Here is a 16,805-nt window from a genome sequence, read left to right on the forward strand (position 1 = left end):
CAATTCAATTGAATTCAATTAAATTTTATTTGTATAGCGCCAAGTCATAACAGAAGTTATCTCAGGACACTTTTCAAATAGAGTAGGTCTAGATCGTACTCCTTATAACATTATTTACAGAGACCCAACAGTACCACCATGAGCAAGCACTTGGTGACGGGGGCAAGGAAAAACTGCCTGTTAAAAGGCAGAAACCTAGGACACACCCTTCGGCTCTAGGTGGGTGGTCATCTGTCTTGACCAGTTGGGGTGAGAGAGAGAGAGAGAGAGAGAGAGAGAGAGAGAGAGAGAAAGAGAGAGAGAGAGTGAGAGACAGAGACAGAGAGAGAGAGAGAGAGAGAGAGAGAGAGAGAGAGAGAGAGACAGACAGACACACAGAGAGACAGACAGACAGACAGGTGCACAGCAACAACAGTAGCAACAACTACACTAATAGTAGTGACTGATGATGATGAACATAACAGCAACGATGGGGGACAATGAACAGTGACAACAGCAATAACACAACATACTTATAATAATAATGACACTAATATCAGTGATATTAGCAATGGGAGTCAAGCAGGACCATGTCAGGAGGCTCCACCAGGGTCCATGAGAACCTGCGAGACGAGAAAGCACAAGAACTCCGGGGAAGAATTGAAGTTAGTAACATGCATTAATGGGACATGAATGAGTGCAGAAAGAGAGAGGAAGAGAGGAGCTCAGTGCACCATGGGAAATCCCCTGATAGTCTAGGCCTATAGCAGCATAACTAAGGGATGGTTCAGGACTCACCTGATCCAGCCCTAACTATAAGCTTTATCAAAGAGGAATGTCTTAAGCCTACTCTTGAATGTGGTGAGGGTGTCTGCCTCCCGAACCACAACTGGAAGCTGGTTCCACAGGAGAGGAGCTTGGTAGCTGAAGGCTCTGGCTCCTGTTCTACTTTTAGGGACTATAGGAACCACAACTAGCCCAGCATTCAGAGAACGTAGTGTTCTAGTGGGGTAATAGGGTACTATGAGTTCTTTAAGATATGAAGGGGCCTGACCATGAAGAGCTTTATAGGTGAGGAGGAGAATTTTAAATTCTATTCTAAATTTTACAGGGAGCCAGTGCAGAGAAGCTAGTACAGGAGAGATGTGATCTCTTTTTCTAGTTCCTGTCAGTACTCGTGCTGCAGCGTTTTGAATTCATTGGAGCATTTTAATGAACTTATTGGGGCAACCTGATAATAAAGAGGTGCAGTAATCCAGCCTAGAAGTAACAAATGCATGGATTAGTTTTTCTGCATCTGTCTGTGTTAGGATGTGTCTAATTTTTGTAAAATTACGTAAATGAAAGAAGGCAGTCCTAGAGGTCTGCTTTATGTGGGAATTAAAAGTCAAATCCTGATCAAAGATAACTCCAAGATTCCTGACAGTGGTGCTAGAGGCCAAGGTAATGCCATCTAGAGTAGCTATATCTTTAGACAGTGAGTCTCAGTACAATAATTTTGTTTTTTTCTGAGTTTAACATCAGAAAATTGCAGCTCATCCAGGATTTTATGTCCTTAAGACATGTTTGTAATTTAGATAATTGATTAACCAACAATACACATAGTTTGAGATTCAGTGTTACTTAGACTATCCAAGGATATATCCTGATTGTCCATTGTGAATAAACGTCCATAAATCATAGAAAAAGACACTCCTTATAACTAATTTGCCTAAGAATTATCAAGTTTCCTTCAGTGTCAAAGTAATCCAGCGATCATTGTCTGTACATCCATGGAAATATTTCAATCATCAGCAAATTTGGCATACTTTTAAACCTTTCCAAAATGTAAACAAATACAGGCTAAAAATGGAGCTCAAGTTGTTGCTAACTAACTGACTCTATGGCCACACTATACTTCCTGTCAACATCAGACTTTGGAAACCCCTGATCTATGAGAATGGTATGATGTGTAGAGTCTCTTCTAAGTTAATGCTAATGTGGATCTGAGAACTAAATTGTGGTATGTTATTTTCAGTTACAGTTACAAGGCTTTTTTATCTAAAATGTATTTTGACTTTTGAGTTCAGAGTTGTTTGTACTATATAATTTCACGTTTGCTGGCACTCCTCGGGGGAAAGATAAGAGGAGAAGTGCTGGTCAGATGAACAACTTTTTGAATTCATATGTTTTCATAAGAAAGAGGAACACCTATGTGCCTTTGTGGACCCTATGTGTACCATTAGCTTACTCCATAGTTCAGATTTTTCTTTGATCAGTCTTTTCATTTCCTTGAGCTACAGCAGACACTGCAATTCTAGTTCTTCCTTCTTTTCTTTCTCATTATTCTTATTTTATTCCAGTGTGATAAAGTATAACTAGACTGTCTTGAGGGAGTTTCCAGATCATTAGTTGAGACCCTCATTGCACATAAAATGACTCAGAAGTGGGCAGGCTGAACCGTGATAAATATGAAAAGTTCAAACCCGTTGCATGTTTGCGTTAAAGATGGTGATAAAGAAGTATCGCTAACAATGTGAAGAGCAATCTTTTCTGAATTTTAATTGGATGTGTATGTACTGTAGGTGTGTATTTACTTGGGTATTGAAGTGTTTCTGTGTGTGGGTGTGCATTCCAGTGTTTGTCTGCTCTAGTGTGCCTCAGTATTGTGCAGCCAGTTCATCATTGTGAAACTTATCTGACTCATAACTTTCATTTGTATGCAAGGTCTTTTTCTATGTTTGTCAGTTGTGTGTGTGTTTATATCATATATCATATATATTTTTATGCATTCACTTAAGTGTGAGAAGTGGTGGTGCTTGACTTTGTATAGAGCAGATTTATGTGGGATTTTAAGGGCACTCAGTTGAACTTTCCTGAGTGGACACTACTCCTGTGCTTTTTATTTTCTTTCTGTTTTTTTTGTTTTGTTTTCTGTTTTTGTCCTTTCATTTAGGTGGAGAAACTTGTAAAACACAGTTTGAGACAATTAAATTTGCCCAAGAAATGATGTTTTCCCTCATGTCTCAGACAGCACTGTGAGTCCTCAAACAATAATTTATTAATGACCACACGACCGAAGTCAGTGGAATTTGCTTTCGGTACAACATGGTAGGTAAGCTCAATGCAGTGGTGTCAGTAACATCAAACTTAGACAGATATCATATATAACATTACATAAGACACAATGACTTGCACAAGAAAAAATAATCTGTATCATAGCACCTCTAAAACAGTTTTCAAAAAGATCACATCTGCTTAATGTGCTAAACTTGGCCTAAAATGCTTACTTTTGTTGCTATGTTACTGAGGTCTGGTAATGACACATATATCATTCCCTCAAGCAAATTTACATTGTTTACGTTTACGTTGATACATTGTGTGTCACCTGCAAGAAAATGCTCATCTGTAACTGTACGTTTGATCAAAACTGTGAAGAGTCTGAAAACATGTGTCAACAGACAGATGTTCTTTGTCCTTTAAGACTTTTTTTTTTTAATCTGTGGACTTTTTTTTGCAAACAGACACAAAACATGCTGTCAATTGCCCTGCGGTGGTGAACAGAGTGTGACTTCAGCACAGAACAACTCCTGGCAGGGCTGACAAACACAGCAAAGTGAAATGCAATTAATTTGGCTCACAGCACGATAGCAGCATGTTTATTATGTAAAGGCAGATGAGCTTATATCAAAGTTTCTGGGGATTTGGAGTTTTTGCTAAATGAATGCCACAGATAATATACCAACGCACTCCAGATGAACTCATTATCGTCCTATTTTGCAATCTCTGTTGTCCCCAATCCTATTTTCATTCAATACTGCATTTGATTAGCTAACACAAATTCCTGCCTCCAAAGTTGTTCTCTAAAGTTTTAGATGTCTTTTGGAATGTTTTAGCAGAAGGTTTTGCATGTGTAATACTTTCATCACAATTCAGACCATTACAGATCATTATCATTCATCGTTTTTCTAAAGCCAATTGGTTTGTCTGGCATGGGAACTATTGGAATTAGCTATACCACATTTAAGGTGGCCCAGACTTGATTCATTAGCATGCATTACTTGGCTATCCAGGCCAGACAGCTCATGAAGTGAAACATTGAGAAGATAAATCAAAGCCACAGGTTGACAAGATCTACAACTTTAAGAAGCACAATGCATATAATCCTTGAATTAAATATTTCAATAGTTCAGTTACATCAGGAATCTCAAAACTGACCAAGGATCTGTTCTTCTGGGGAAAAAAAGTTTATAGGGATTTTCCCACTTTGAGGCACTTAGAATTGGAAACCATGTGACTTAGTTTACCCACCAAGACAAAATCCTTGAAAATAAACCTTTGTTACTTTACATTACCAACATACTGTATGGCATGCCTACAGCAGCTAAGACATGTAATGATAAGCCTGTAAGACTTATCTAAATAATACTGAGCAAAAAAAAAAAAACAGCCTTAAAGGTCCAGTGTGTAGGATTTAGTGGCATCAAGAGCCAGTGTTTCTTTTGTCCATTCTGGGCTACTGTAGAAACAAGCTGTTTTAACATGGCAGCCTCCGTAGAAGAGGACCTGCTCGCCCTATAGATAAAAATGGCTCATTCTAAGTTAATGTAAACACAATGATTCTTATTTTCAGGTGATTATACAATAATGAAAACATACATATGAATATTATATTCCATATCTGGATATAGATCCCCTAAATGTTACACACTGGACCTTTAAGTTCAAGGGGTTAATGGACTGTGGACTGCTTCACTTAGAGTCACTTACAGTATGAATTAGCTTTGCTGTATTACCGTTTTGATTGGGCCAGGAGGGTGTTGAAAATCCAATCAGCTCAAGCATGAGTCTGCACCTCTTCTGACCTCTGACCTGCCTGAAAATAAATAGCATCAATCAATAGCATCATGTTATTGCTAAAAATTAATTCTATGACACTATTAACCTCTTTCATATACATCAGATGTCCATAAAATAAACATCCAATACTTAAAATATACTAATATACATAATATAACGTAGATAAAACAATAATATAATTCAAAATTCATCTCTAACATTATTTATAGCAGATTCTATTGCTAAATTAAAAAGCAAATGTGCAAATGAAACTGCAGCATAATAACAACAGAATGTATTAATATCGTTATCAACCACATATAGCAGTAAGCTGGGTAGATGAGCGTGTGTGACAGGTAGATGGGAAAGTATGTTCTATGTGCATGTGTGGACATCTGTGCATGCATTTGTGTGTGTGTGTGTGTGTGTGTGTGTGTGTGTGTGTGTGTGTGTGTGTGTGTGTGTGTGTGTGTGTGTATGTGTGTGTGTATGTGTGTGTGTGTCTAAACTGTGCTGAACTGCACATGGGCTAAGAAGATAACACTGTCCTTTTTACAGAATCTAACACATTCCCACAACATCAAGTTAAATTTCTGACGGTGATAAAATCTCTCCCTCTTGGGAGAATGTTTTGTTTGACCGACATGTAGTTGGCAAAGAGCCGGAGTCATTGCCACTATGTGTGTATATGTGTGTGTGTTATGTACCTGATGCACCAAATACCTATATACATAAATACATAAACAGTCATAGTTCAGTATAATAATTTAGGTCCCCGTGGGCGAACTGAGTTGTCAAACAGCAACAATCAAAACATTTAACACGATTTAACAACACTAGATACATATGATTAAATTCACCAAACCACAACAGAACATCAACAAAAAACTGTCAGACTATCAGTCAAGCTGTTTGTGAGTGTGTGTTCTGTGAGTATATTATTAAGGGTGTGAATTGTATATTAAAAAACACCTAATCTGATCAGTGGAACACCAGGGAACAGTAAAATGATCTCTGAGGGAGGACATGTGGCTCATCAGACTGGCATGGCTCATCATATAATGGTCCTGGTTTTCTCCTCCAACATTCTTTAAACCTCCTCTGCATCAGACTCAAGAGTCACTCTTGTAGTGGAGCACTTTAAACTCTCTTTCAGATCTTTTTCAGTCTCCTGAGATCATCAGAGAACACACTGCTACCCTGGCATACAGATTTATAAAAGCTTGCAACTTCCTTGAAAAGAAATAAATGCAGTATTCTTTCACTAGTCTCCCTAATAGATTGTTGCACATGGTCTTTGTATGATTTCACTATCTCCTCCTCAGCTGAAACCAGTGGTGAAAGAAGTACTCAGATCCTTTACTTAAGTACCAACATAACAATTTAAAAATTTTAAAAATAACAAAGTAAAAGTCCTGCTTTCAAATTCATACTTAAACTAGTACACAAGTATTGCTCACACAATTTGCTTAAACATACTACAAGGAGTTATTAACTGGTTATAAAACCGTCTTAATTTAATACTGATGCCTCTATGAGCTACATAAGCACACAAGATCATTAGCGAGAAGACTGGTTATTTCTATGTACCAGTTGTTATTCTTAATTCCTATGACCGAATCGGATTCGGTTGGATTCCCCTTGAAATAAATTAAATTAGGCAGCGGAAACACTACCGCTTTTATCTACAGGGGCTGCCAGGATCAGCTACTTGTTGCTGCTTTAAAGTACTCAATGGTCTACTGAAATCATCACCAATTAATCATCTCCAAGTAGTGCATACTGTGTAGTGCTAACTATAATAATCAAAATATAGCTACAATACAGAATATCTTCCCTTGTCTTTAGATAAAACTCAGCTGGAAGAATACTTCCACACTCCACTTGGCAGGGCTCCAATCTGCTGGGTTTTTGGCACAGAGCTGGTAATATGATGAAATCAAAGGGTGTTTTCCCCCTAGACTTCCAGGCTGGCCTTTCTTGACAACTTGACTAATTCCAGTCCAAGGTTCAGTCAGCTATAAAGCTTATAGAAAAGCCTGCGATATGTTAAAGGGAAGCCAGAAGCTCCCCTGCTACCAGGAATGGATCTTTATAGACTCTTACTAGAAAACAAAACAATCTGGTTAACCTTTCATTTAACTCATGGATGATCCTCCATCACAGCAGTCTGATTTAGCATTTTCAGAATTATTCTTTTGTGTCCATCATACTGTATACTTTCTATACACAAATTAAACAGAAATTAAATGTTTGGTCACTAAATTAGCACTTGCTTCTCAGCTCAGTCATTTAGCACTTTATGTATCTGCCTTTAACTTGCGCTGGATGATTTCCTAAATTCAGTGTGAGGGAGAAAAACTGTATGAGTAACAGTGTGTGGGGATGACATTCAACAAACCTCAGAAAAACCCTCAGCTTCACGTCAACAAAAGCAGAGAGACTGAGAAAATCATCTCATAGATAGACCCTCAGCCCTGTGTTTGAAGAATAGGGGGCAGCAAGCTCTAACTGCACTGTCCTAGATATCATTTGTCAAACTTTGCTGTCTTTACTTTCATCTGGCATTCATCCCATCTGAGATAACGATCAAGACAATGACATTTCTTGAAGATATAGAAAAGTATATGGATGAGCGGATTTTTGCTTGTAAATGTCTGTCTTCTTGAATTCCTCTGTATTTCATAGAAAGATGCAGATGATGTACACAAGCCTTGTCCGACTCTGTAGCTCTCTGGCAGAAATGACTCCTTCTCCTTCTGACTTAATAAAACCAAAATAGAACATACAGTAAATTATATTAATACATGTGAGACAATATTGCTGTAAGAAATAGTACAGTGGATAAGGAGGAAGGGGTATGTTTATAAGTAAACAGGTCTAAATAACTTATGAGTCATAATTTATTAATAAATAGAGCCCAGTCACACATATGCGCACACACACACACACACACACACACACACACACATGCAGACACATAAGCATCGTGACCTCTCAAAGCTGTGACAGTCACCTCAGTGGTAAAGGAAAAGCCAATCTATATTTATCTCATATGCACATACACCCGGTGGGTGTGCGTGTGTGGATGTGTATGTGTGTCATAAAGCGAGAGAGAAGATTTGTGAATATTTTATGCATGCATTCAGTAATCTCCTGTGAAAGCATTCATTGCTCTATTTAGACCATATAAAGCATTTCAACCTTTGTATCTGTTAGCTTATTTGTGTTTTAAGATCACAGTTTACTGCTAGCCTCTCCTGGGCGTTACACAAAACACTCAATAAATAATCAAATTAAATGGCATAAATGGACAAGGACACTACTGCATGAAACGATATGTAAATAAACTGTTTCCTGTATTGTTCATAATGAGCAAAAAGTGTCAGTATTAACAGAGACACACATTATACTAAACATGACACCATGAAGGGGTTACAGGTTGAGAGCAGCATGGAATAACTGGTGGCAGACGAGACACACGGTTGATGATGATTACATGTTTTCATTATCTGATGTTTTTAAATCAGGGACAGTCAACCATGTGCTGTGGAACGCCAGAGGGAAGCAGGTTTTCTCTCCAACCAAGCACAACACCAGGTGATTTGACTGATGAGTTCCGCCTCTTCGGCTGAAGGTGGGCTAATCAGCGAGACCTCCTGCTGTGCTGTTTGGTTGGAACGGAGACCTGCCAATCCCACTGTCAAAGCAGTACCAGAGTCTATTAGTGCAACAGCTCCTAATTCAGGTCCCAGGGTTTATTCTGGCCATTTTGTCAAGGATAAATTTATACCAGGGGATGAAGGGTGAATAAAGTTAATTAGCTGGTGGGACAAAAAAACAGCATGCTGGCTCAGGATCTGGGACGAGGAACTATTGATTGCAGGATAATCAGAGAATCTTTTAATGAAAAAGTGAGATTCCAAAGGAGGTTTATCTTTTAATGCCTTAATATAAACTGAATAAAGAATGTTTATAAAGGCAATAAATTAGAATTTATATTAGGGAAGTGTCTTATCTCTTGACTTTTTGGAAAATACGCTTATTTGTTTTCTGGCTCAGAGTTAGATGATGACTCTCATATCTGTCTGTTAAATTTAAGGCTACAGCCAGCATCCAGTCAGCTTAGCTTAGCACAAAGACTTGAAATGGGCAAACAACTCAGAATGTCACAAGGAAGTCAAACCCCAGCCTCCAGGATTTGGATCCTGTGATCCAGCGACCACTACTTCCTAGCTAAACTCAGACTTTGTCGCTATTTGTTTGTAAAGCTTTTTTTTTTAAAATAAGCTTTCTGTACGTGCCCTGAGGAGCATGGGCACCTGGCAAATCCTAGCGCTTGCATGCTCTGTGTCTTGGCAAGAAAAGCAGTGGGTTTCATAATTACGCTTACTGGAGTTTCTTTTGGTTACCTAACAGTTACTCAGAGCCAAGAAACACATAACCTCCAGTAAAATGTCACATAGTTGTTTTTTAAATAGAGATATAATGTTTTAATTTGTGAGCTTTACAGGTGCTTGTGGGCAGATTTCGTTACCCTGTGAGAGCCAGTGTAGCTTTTTCTCCATTTCAAGTCTTTGTGCTAAGCTAAGCTAAGTGGCTGCTGGTTATAGTCTTATATTCAGGCTAACAGACAGATATGAGAGTGGTATAAATTGGTTCCTTTAAACCTGAAAATAAATGCCCAATTATTACTTGAAAAGTGACATAAAGGACATCTCCTTAAGGCCTATTTTTTATTTTAAATATATAGTTTTTTAGAGAATATAAAATTAGTAATTTAACATTTTCTGGTGAACAAATATAACAGTATATGCATACACCAATATAATAACCTAATTTCTGAATTTCGAAATACAGATTAAAGATCGATACACATTTTAGGTTCTCACTACATCTCACTCTCGGAATTATTTTTAACACACATTTCTGAAAGAAATTGTTGCAGAGAATAGCCATATAATGTCAGAGTTGGCTGTGTTGTTGAATTAAACTTGTGAAACCTTCTGAGCTGCTCTCTGTTTGGGAACAATACCTTCCTGTCCACAGCCAAAAGAAACATGCTTGATACATGTGTAAATGTTTTAAATGCATGAAAGTAAACTTGTATGTGCTGGTGTACAATATAACTGTGGAAAGTGACAGAAAGAACAGAACTACACCAAGTTGTAAATTGACTTTTTGTCGGTGTTTTCTTCCAGTGGAGGCTCTTCACCTAGGAACTCTGATGGCTGCACATGGTTACTTCTTCCCCATCTCAGACCACGTCCTCACTCTCAAAGATGATGGCACATTCTATAGGTTTCAGGTAAGAATAATATTAGTAATGCTCTGATTCTAATTTATCTTATGATATGTCAATTAGTCACTAGATATCTAAGGTAATACTTATTACTAAAAAAACTCAAAAATACTTTAATTGTAGTGCTGGAGTCAAAGACTTTTTCCAATATTGTATCAAACATGGTTTATGTCAAATAAACATGCATTATTCAGGCTATTCACATGGGATTTTGCTATCATCATGTTATGTTATCACCATGTGTTATGCTATTAATTATAGAGAAAATAAAGGTGCAAAAAAACATGTAGTAGGTTTTGAAAAATACTTCATGGTCATTTTTATATAAAACATTTGAATCTCCTTCTATCCTGTTTTTTAATAAAACAAGAGTACAGGCCAGAAAAAAACAGTTGAATTGCATCTGTGTGATATGCTGGAATCAAACCAGTGATTGGGAGTTGCTGTGCTTCATAATTATTTCAGGTTCACAGAAACCCCCACCAAAAAAAAAAACACATCACTTTGAATGTCAATACTGGGACTGACAGTTTTAATGATTTTTCAGTGAGCTCCCCCAAGTGTGCTGCACAGAACTAACCAAAGTAAATCAACGCCCCGGGCTGTTTGTGTTAGTAGCAGGGTTCACTTTGCTTTTTACGTGTAATCGGTTTTCATCTGGAGCCAGTCCATACAGTGCTGCCCGAGGAGGGTCAAGATTCATGCTGGTGTCTGCTCTCAGCACTTGCTGAAAGGAGCTTATGTGCTTTAGACATTATGCCGAGCCCATTATACAACAAAATGTTTTATTGTGACAGATGCAGTGCTGTGACTGCATGCCCACCTCGCATGACACTACACACTTAGATTCCAAACCTGCTGTATGCTGTCAACGATGTAAGGTTTCTTTTAGTTTTGTTTCTTAATGACCTGTTTTCCCCTTCAGACTCCATACTTTTGGCCATCAAACTGCTGGGAACCAGAAAATACAGACTATGGTGAGAGACCTGTTGTCTAACTCTGACTTTATGCATTTTGCAGTATACTGAAGAGGCTAATGATGCAGACTGTTTGTGTAGTGCATAAAGTATATTTGTCCAGTCGATGTGTTATTACTGCTGATGTTACAAAAAGTTCAAAAGATGAAACACAAATGATGCAACTGCAGTATGTGGATGGTCGATAGAGACATAAAATCCCATTTTGTTTTAGGCGCTTGAAGTTAGAAAATAGAGTCAGTTATAATGCAGTGGAGATGCAAAGCTCTTTTTGCCTTTTACCTTAATTTTATTTAATATGTTTCTATTTTCAATGTATTCCAGATAGAAACATATAAAATAGAAATAAGGTCAGTCGATTGCATCTGCCTCAGTCATACTCTCCGACTGTTGCAGACCGATTACAGTGAAGAAAACTAGGGATGTGATGGAATGCATGCACCTGTTGTGCACATTTGACGTTTTAATGGTGATACAGGGATGAGCTTTTCATTGTTTACAGCAGAGCGGAGTAGAGATAAGCATTTCATAATGCCAAAAATGCTTTGGGTGAATAGCTGCAGCCTTGCAGGTCTTTCATTTGTTGTTTGAATTGCAGGAGAGAGAAAGGGCTAATGCTCACTGTGGGAATAATCCTGTGAGTGTTAGGGGAAGTTAGAGTGTCTCAGATGTAGCAACTGATTCACGTGAATGATGCCCCGTAATGAAAACAGTCTAATGGCATAATGAAGCCTTCACATAATGGTCAGTTAACAAAAGGATGAAGGGATGATGATAGTACAGGAAGACATCAAAAGTCAGGAGCATGCACACACACACACACACACACACACACACACACACACACACACACACACACACACACACACACACACACACACAATACACACACACAAGCACACACTGTAGACAGACACTCAGACACCATGCACAGTCAATGACCTTTGTGATTTGCAGGCCAGTTTAAATGTGCAGTTGAGAGGATTAAATGAGTAAATGCAGGGCCACTTAAGGCTGTTAAAACCAAACTGAGATCCCGTTCTCCCTTTATTACCAATCTCGCTGTCTCTCTCTCTCTCTATCTCTCTCTATCTCTCTCTCAGCTGTTTACCTCTGCAAAAGAACAATGCAAAATAAAGCACGTCTGGAGCTTGCAGACTATGAAGCGGTAAGCGAAAGAGGTCTTTTAGTGTCAGCACTCCCCTCTTCACATATCTGTTCTCCTGTGTTGGTGCTGCTCTCAGGCTTTATCTCTTTGTTCATACTGAAACAGGGAACATTTGTTTTTCACCGTGTGTCACTGCATCATATGTAACTTTCCTTTCACCAAAGCTATTAAATGAATCACCGGGTTAGTTCCTCTGGGGTTTTTTTCTTTTAAATGTGAGAAGGGATCATTAAACATGGTATCCAGCCGTGCAATGTACACATCATGTTCAGTAAACATAATCAGCCCAGATCTGTTAAAAAGCCTTTTCTATCCCTTTTTTCTTCTTTGTTTTACTTGCAGGAGAGCTTAGCAAGGCTACAGAGAGCTTTCGCCAGGAAATGGGAGTTCATTTTTATGCAAGCAGAAGCACAAGCGAAGTAGGTTTCTATAAGAACAACACACGCATTGAGCCTATGAGTGAGTCCTCTTACACCCTCATTATGACATCATTAAACTTAGAGGTTTACTTCAACTTCCCTGTAATTACCAGCACACAACTTCACAGATGAACTGCACATTAAACATTTAATGGAGTAGATGGATCATATGTGTGTTGGAATGAGCTACGTGCTCCGTGAAAACAGTTCGGAACTGAACAGTTTTTTTCTCTCAGAGTGGACAAGAAAAGAGACAAAATTGAGAGGAAAATTCTCGACAGTCAAGAAAGAGCATTCTGGGATGTGCACAGACCAGTGGTGAGTGAAATTACTGATGTTGTCTTCATCGTCACCTTTGCCGTTACTGATATCATTGCTGAACATTATCAACATCATCTTAATTGTCCCTGCAGAACATGAAAAAATTGAAAAAATAATTTCACGCTGACCACACACACAGAATCCGAAGAATAATTACATACTATAGATGTGGTAAATCATTTATGCTCCTTGGGTTATTATCTATTCCACACATTCCACAGGCAAGGGGGATGCATCAAACTGTGTGACAAAGAAATAATGTTTTGAAAATGTTGCAGTTACAAGCACTTCATAGATTATGTCATTTATGTATGAACCATATATTTCCTGATTCCTCTGACATATGAGTGGTGTAATGAGGTGAACACAATGTAAATCCCCCATCGTGTACTCCTCTGCCACACACATGAAATGCCACATCAATAACTGTCACAACACATCAGCATCACCGCTGCTCTTTACCTTGTTCATACACACTTGCTTAGCTTAGTTCCCCCCTGAGGTTAAAGGGTCTGCTCGGCTGTATTTCTCTGAAAGCCACTGCTCCATGCTTAATTGAAAAAATAAGTTCAATTTATGCGTCCTTGGAGCAACATAATCAATATTAATTTAAATTTCACAGTGACGCCGTCAAGCTACTTAGCTCTGTTCTTCTGGAAGAGACCTAGATTAGACCACTTGTTCAATCAGCCAGAATTTGCACACTAAGACTCTGATTTCCCGCTGGTTTACTTGTTTTGCTAGAATTGGCACATTCAATGTTTAATTAACCAGCATCTGACACATTGTCCTGAAGACTTCTCGTAATCACTTTACACTCCAGCTACGCATATTGGATTTGATTAACTAAAATTCATATAATGGTGGCGAAATTGTACCTTCATCCTAGAGGGCACAGGATAAACAGTTTAAGTTGTAAAAATCTTATTTGAGCTTGATTTTCTGATTTTTGACTCTTCTCACAGCCTGGATGTGTGAATACAACAGAAGTCGACATAAAGAAGTCCTCCAGAATGAAAAACCCCCACAAAACTAGAAAGGTACTGTACACCATCCCACTGACACACCTTTCTTTTAAGGTCAGGGCTCATAACATTGTAACACAGACATGAACAGACAGGCTTACTGTTTCTTGCTGTGCTTGTCAGCAGTTGTAAGGCTACTACTATTGATAGTTCTTTTTATTTTCATGTTTTTTGTCGTCTCAGTCTGTGTATGGGCTGCAGAACGATATTCGTACCCACAGCCCAACTCACACCCCTGCTCCTGAAGCCAAGCAGCCTACAGAAGAAGAACTGCAAGAACAGGTAAGACCTGCAGGTGGCGCTTTACTATTAAAGATAGAATCTTCAACCATTTAAAGTTAATGCTAGCGCTCAAATTGTAGTTGTAATTTTCCTTTTTCATCTGTAACTTTTTGATAAAATATGTACTTAAGCAGTAGAGTTTAAAGTGCACTCATAAAATCAAATAATAAAAAATATCATACGTTTGTTATGTAACTGTACTTGCAAACCAACACCTTGTGAATTCATGGAGACAGAATGCTAATTGTTCCCTGCTATGGTTTCAGATCACCTTTTGGCAATTGCAATTAGACAGGCATCGACTGAAAATGTCCAAAGTGGCGGAGAGGTAAGCAATGTTCTCTGTGTCTTTATTCAGTTTAGCCATCGATCTGTTTATTGAGCCTTTAAACTGCCTAACATGGTGTGGAATTAAGAGCTCAGATGACCTTGAGGAGTGATTGGGCCCGGACAATGCCTTCAGTGAGCGTCAGCGCTGACGATATTAGACACTGGGTGACAGACAAAAGGTCCATTTGTCATTTCCTCCACTGAAAAGAGAGGTGCATTCATTAAATAGTTCTCTATCCTTGTGTCCAAATATAGGGCAAATCCCTCTTGCTAGGCTGCCTTTAATTCAATTAACTTCTCCTTTTGTCAGTTAGAGCTTAAAAATAAACAACTCATTCATAATCACTCCCAGAAAGGCTTGAACATAATTTCACCAGGTGTGATAAGTAGATTATAATGTGTCACATTTTGACCCATTATACAGACTGATGTCATTCATATGCTGTCTGTTGTTTCTCTTAAAAAAAAACAGTTTGCTGGGCTACACAGAGCAGTACGTTGAATATGACCCCTTCCTAACGCCTCCAGATCCATCCAACCCCTGGATCTCAGATGACACCACGCTCTGGGAGCTCGAAGCCAGGTGTGCAAATGAGAAGAGCAATATTTATATTTATATTTTTACGGTTTAAACTGTAGAGTGTTTTGTTGCACACATCATCTGTGAAAGAAACTGTAATGCATTGTTGCATGTCCTCCTGCAGTAAGGAGCCCGGCCAGCAGAGGGTAAAGCGGTGGGCTTTTGGCATTGATGAGGTTCTCAAAGATCCGATTGGGAGAGAACAGTTCCTGAAGTTCCTGGAGTCTGAGTTCAGTTCAGAAAATCTCAGGTACACAATAAAATGCACTTTCTACACTCACAAAATACTTGTTTTTGGTAGTTAGTAAAACTTCTTGACCTAACCTTAAAGCCTCAATCTAGATTTGTTTTACCACATATATAATATTAACATGCATTGTTTCGTTTTTTACTGCCTTGTACATGATCATGAAACTATAACTTAAATATAGCTGTCATAGTAGATCAATCAGTGTATCTGAAGTCAACAGTGGTAGAAGTACTCAGATCCATTTCTTTAAAGTATTAAAAAAATGTAAGAAAGCATTCAAAATATATGGAAATAAAAGTACAGAAGTAATATCAGCTAAATGTATTTTAAAAAAAAGAATGAAAAAGGACACACAATACAGCCCGGGCCCTCTCAGAGTGTTATAATAATATATTTAGAATCCTTTGATTATTATCATTAGTCCATTTAGATGTAATGTTGTAGTTGGTTGAAACAGAGCTTATTTGAACTACTTTATGAATATGTAATAAGTAGTTTATTCTATAACAGTCCATCTTATCTTATAAGATGATCCTTTGTTTGATATGTAATATCATTATCTGCAAAGCATCCAGCAGCAGCTGTCAAATAAATGTGGTGAAAAGTACATTTATGGTAGCATAAAATAAAAATACTCAGGTGAAGTTCTTCAAAAATGCGTTGCCTTTAACTGTAACTGCTACATGTCTAATCCCAACCCTCAACCTCAACCACAAACCTTAAGTCTTAAGCCTAAAATAAATGGTTATCTTTCATGGGACCAGCTTTTCTGTAAAGATGAGAGGCCTAATCAATAATATATTAATAATATTTCACTTGAAACTTTGGTTTTAATTGTACAAGTGCTCACATAATTGTGGGGTCATTGTTTCTTTCCATGTATAAGTAACCTATAGTAATATTGTTTAATCAAAGCAGGATGAGTGGTGGATGCAGCTTTTATTAAAATATGCACTATATCCATAGCTGTTGCTAGAATGACACAGAAGGCCAGGAATATTCCGTTATGTTATGTTTATTCAAGCTAACAGGAATACTGCAGAGTATCACAGGTGCATGCTAACAGCTAAATATGAATGAAGTAACCGCCGTGCAGGATAGCTCCTGTGCTACCTCTGATGGTACACGTCTGTATTGTTTCTGTCCAAAGATAATAATGGGGTCAGTTTGTTTACATGCAGTTGAGTATTGTTGTAACTCTCCTGTAATTGAACTAATGTATCACTGACAAAGAGCACGCTTCTAGTCTTCTAGGTACATTAACCCTATTAACCTTTACTTTTTAAAGTTAAACATGTAGCATAGTGCTGTTGCTGTCCACTATTTAAAATGTGTCTCTGCTGAGGTGTTCCTA

General features: G+C 38.1%; 1 protein-coding gene across 3 annotated transcripts in view; it reads left to right on the forward strand.

The window, feature by feature from the left end:
• rgs7a (regulator of G protein signaling 7a) overlaps positions 1–16,805 on the forward strand; it is a 53,886-nt gene that overhangs the window by 33,882 nt on the left and 3,199 nt on the right. For all 3 annotated transcript variants that reach the window (XM_051422148.1, XM_051422158.1, XM_051422167.1), the window contains 10 exons: positions 9,999–10,105; positions 11,025–11,076; positions 12,180–12,244; positions 12,587–12,663; positions 12,900–12,981; positions 13,950–14,024; positions 14,193–14,291; positions 14,558–14,619; positions 15,094–15,204; positions 15,326–15,451. In XM_051422148.1, the coding sequence (XP_051278108.1) occupies positions 9,999–10,105; positions 11,025–11,076; positions 12,180–12,244; positions 12,587–12,663; positions 12,900–12,981; positions 13,950–14,024; positions 14,193–14,291; positions 14,558–14,619; positions 15,094–15,204; positions 15,326–15,451 (856 nt within the window). The remainder of the gene's footprint in view (positions 1–9,998; positions 10,106–11,024; positions 11,077–12,179; positions 12,245–12,586; positions 12,664–12,899; positions 12,982–13,949; positions 14,025–14,192; positions 14,292–14,557; positions 14,620–15,093; positions 15,205–15,325; positions 15,452–16,805) is intronic.

The sequence above is a fragment of the Dicentrarchus labrax genome, unplaced genomic scaffold, assembly GCF_905237075.1.
Source record: "Dicentrarchus labrax unplaced genomic scaffold, dlabrax2021, whole genome shotgun sequence".
In the NCBI taxonomy this organism is placed as follows: Eukaryota; Metazoa; Chordata; class Actinopteri; family Moronidae; genus Dicentrarchus; species Dicentrarchus labrax.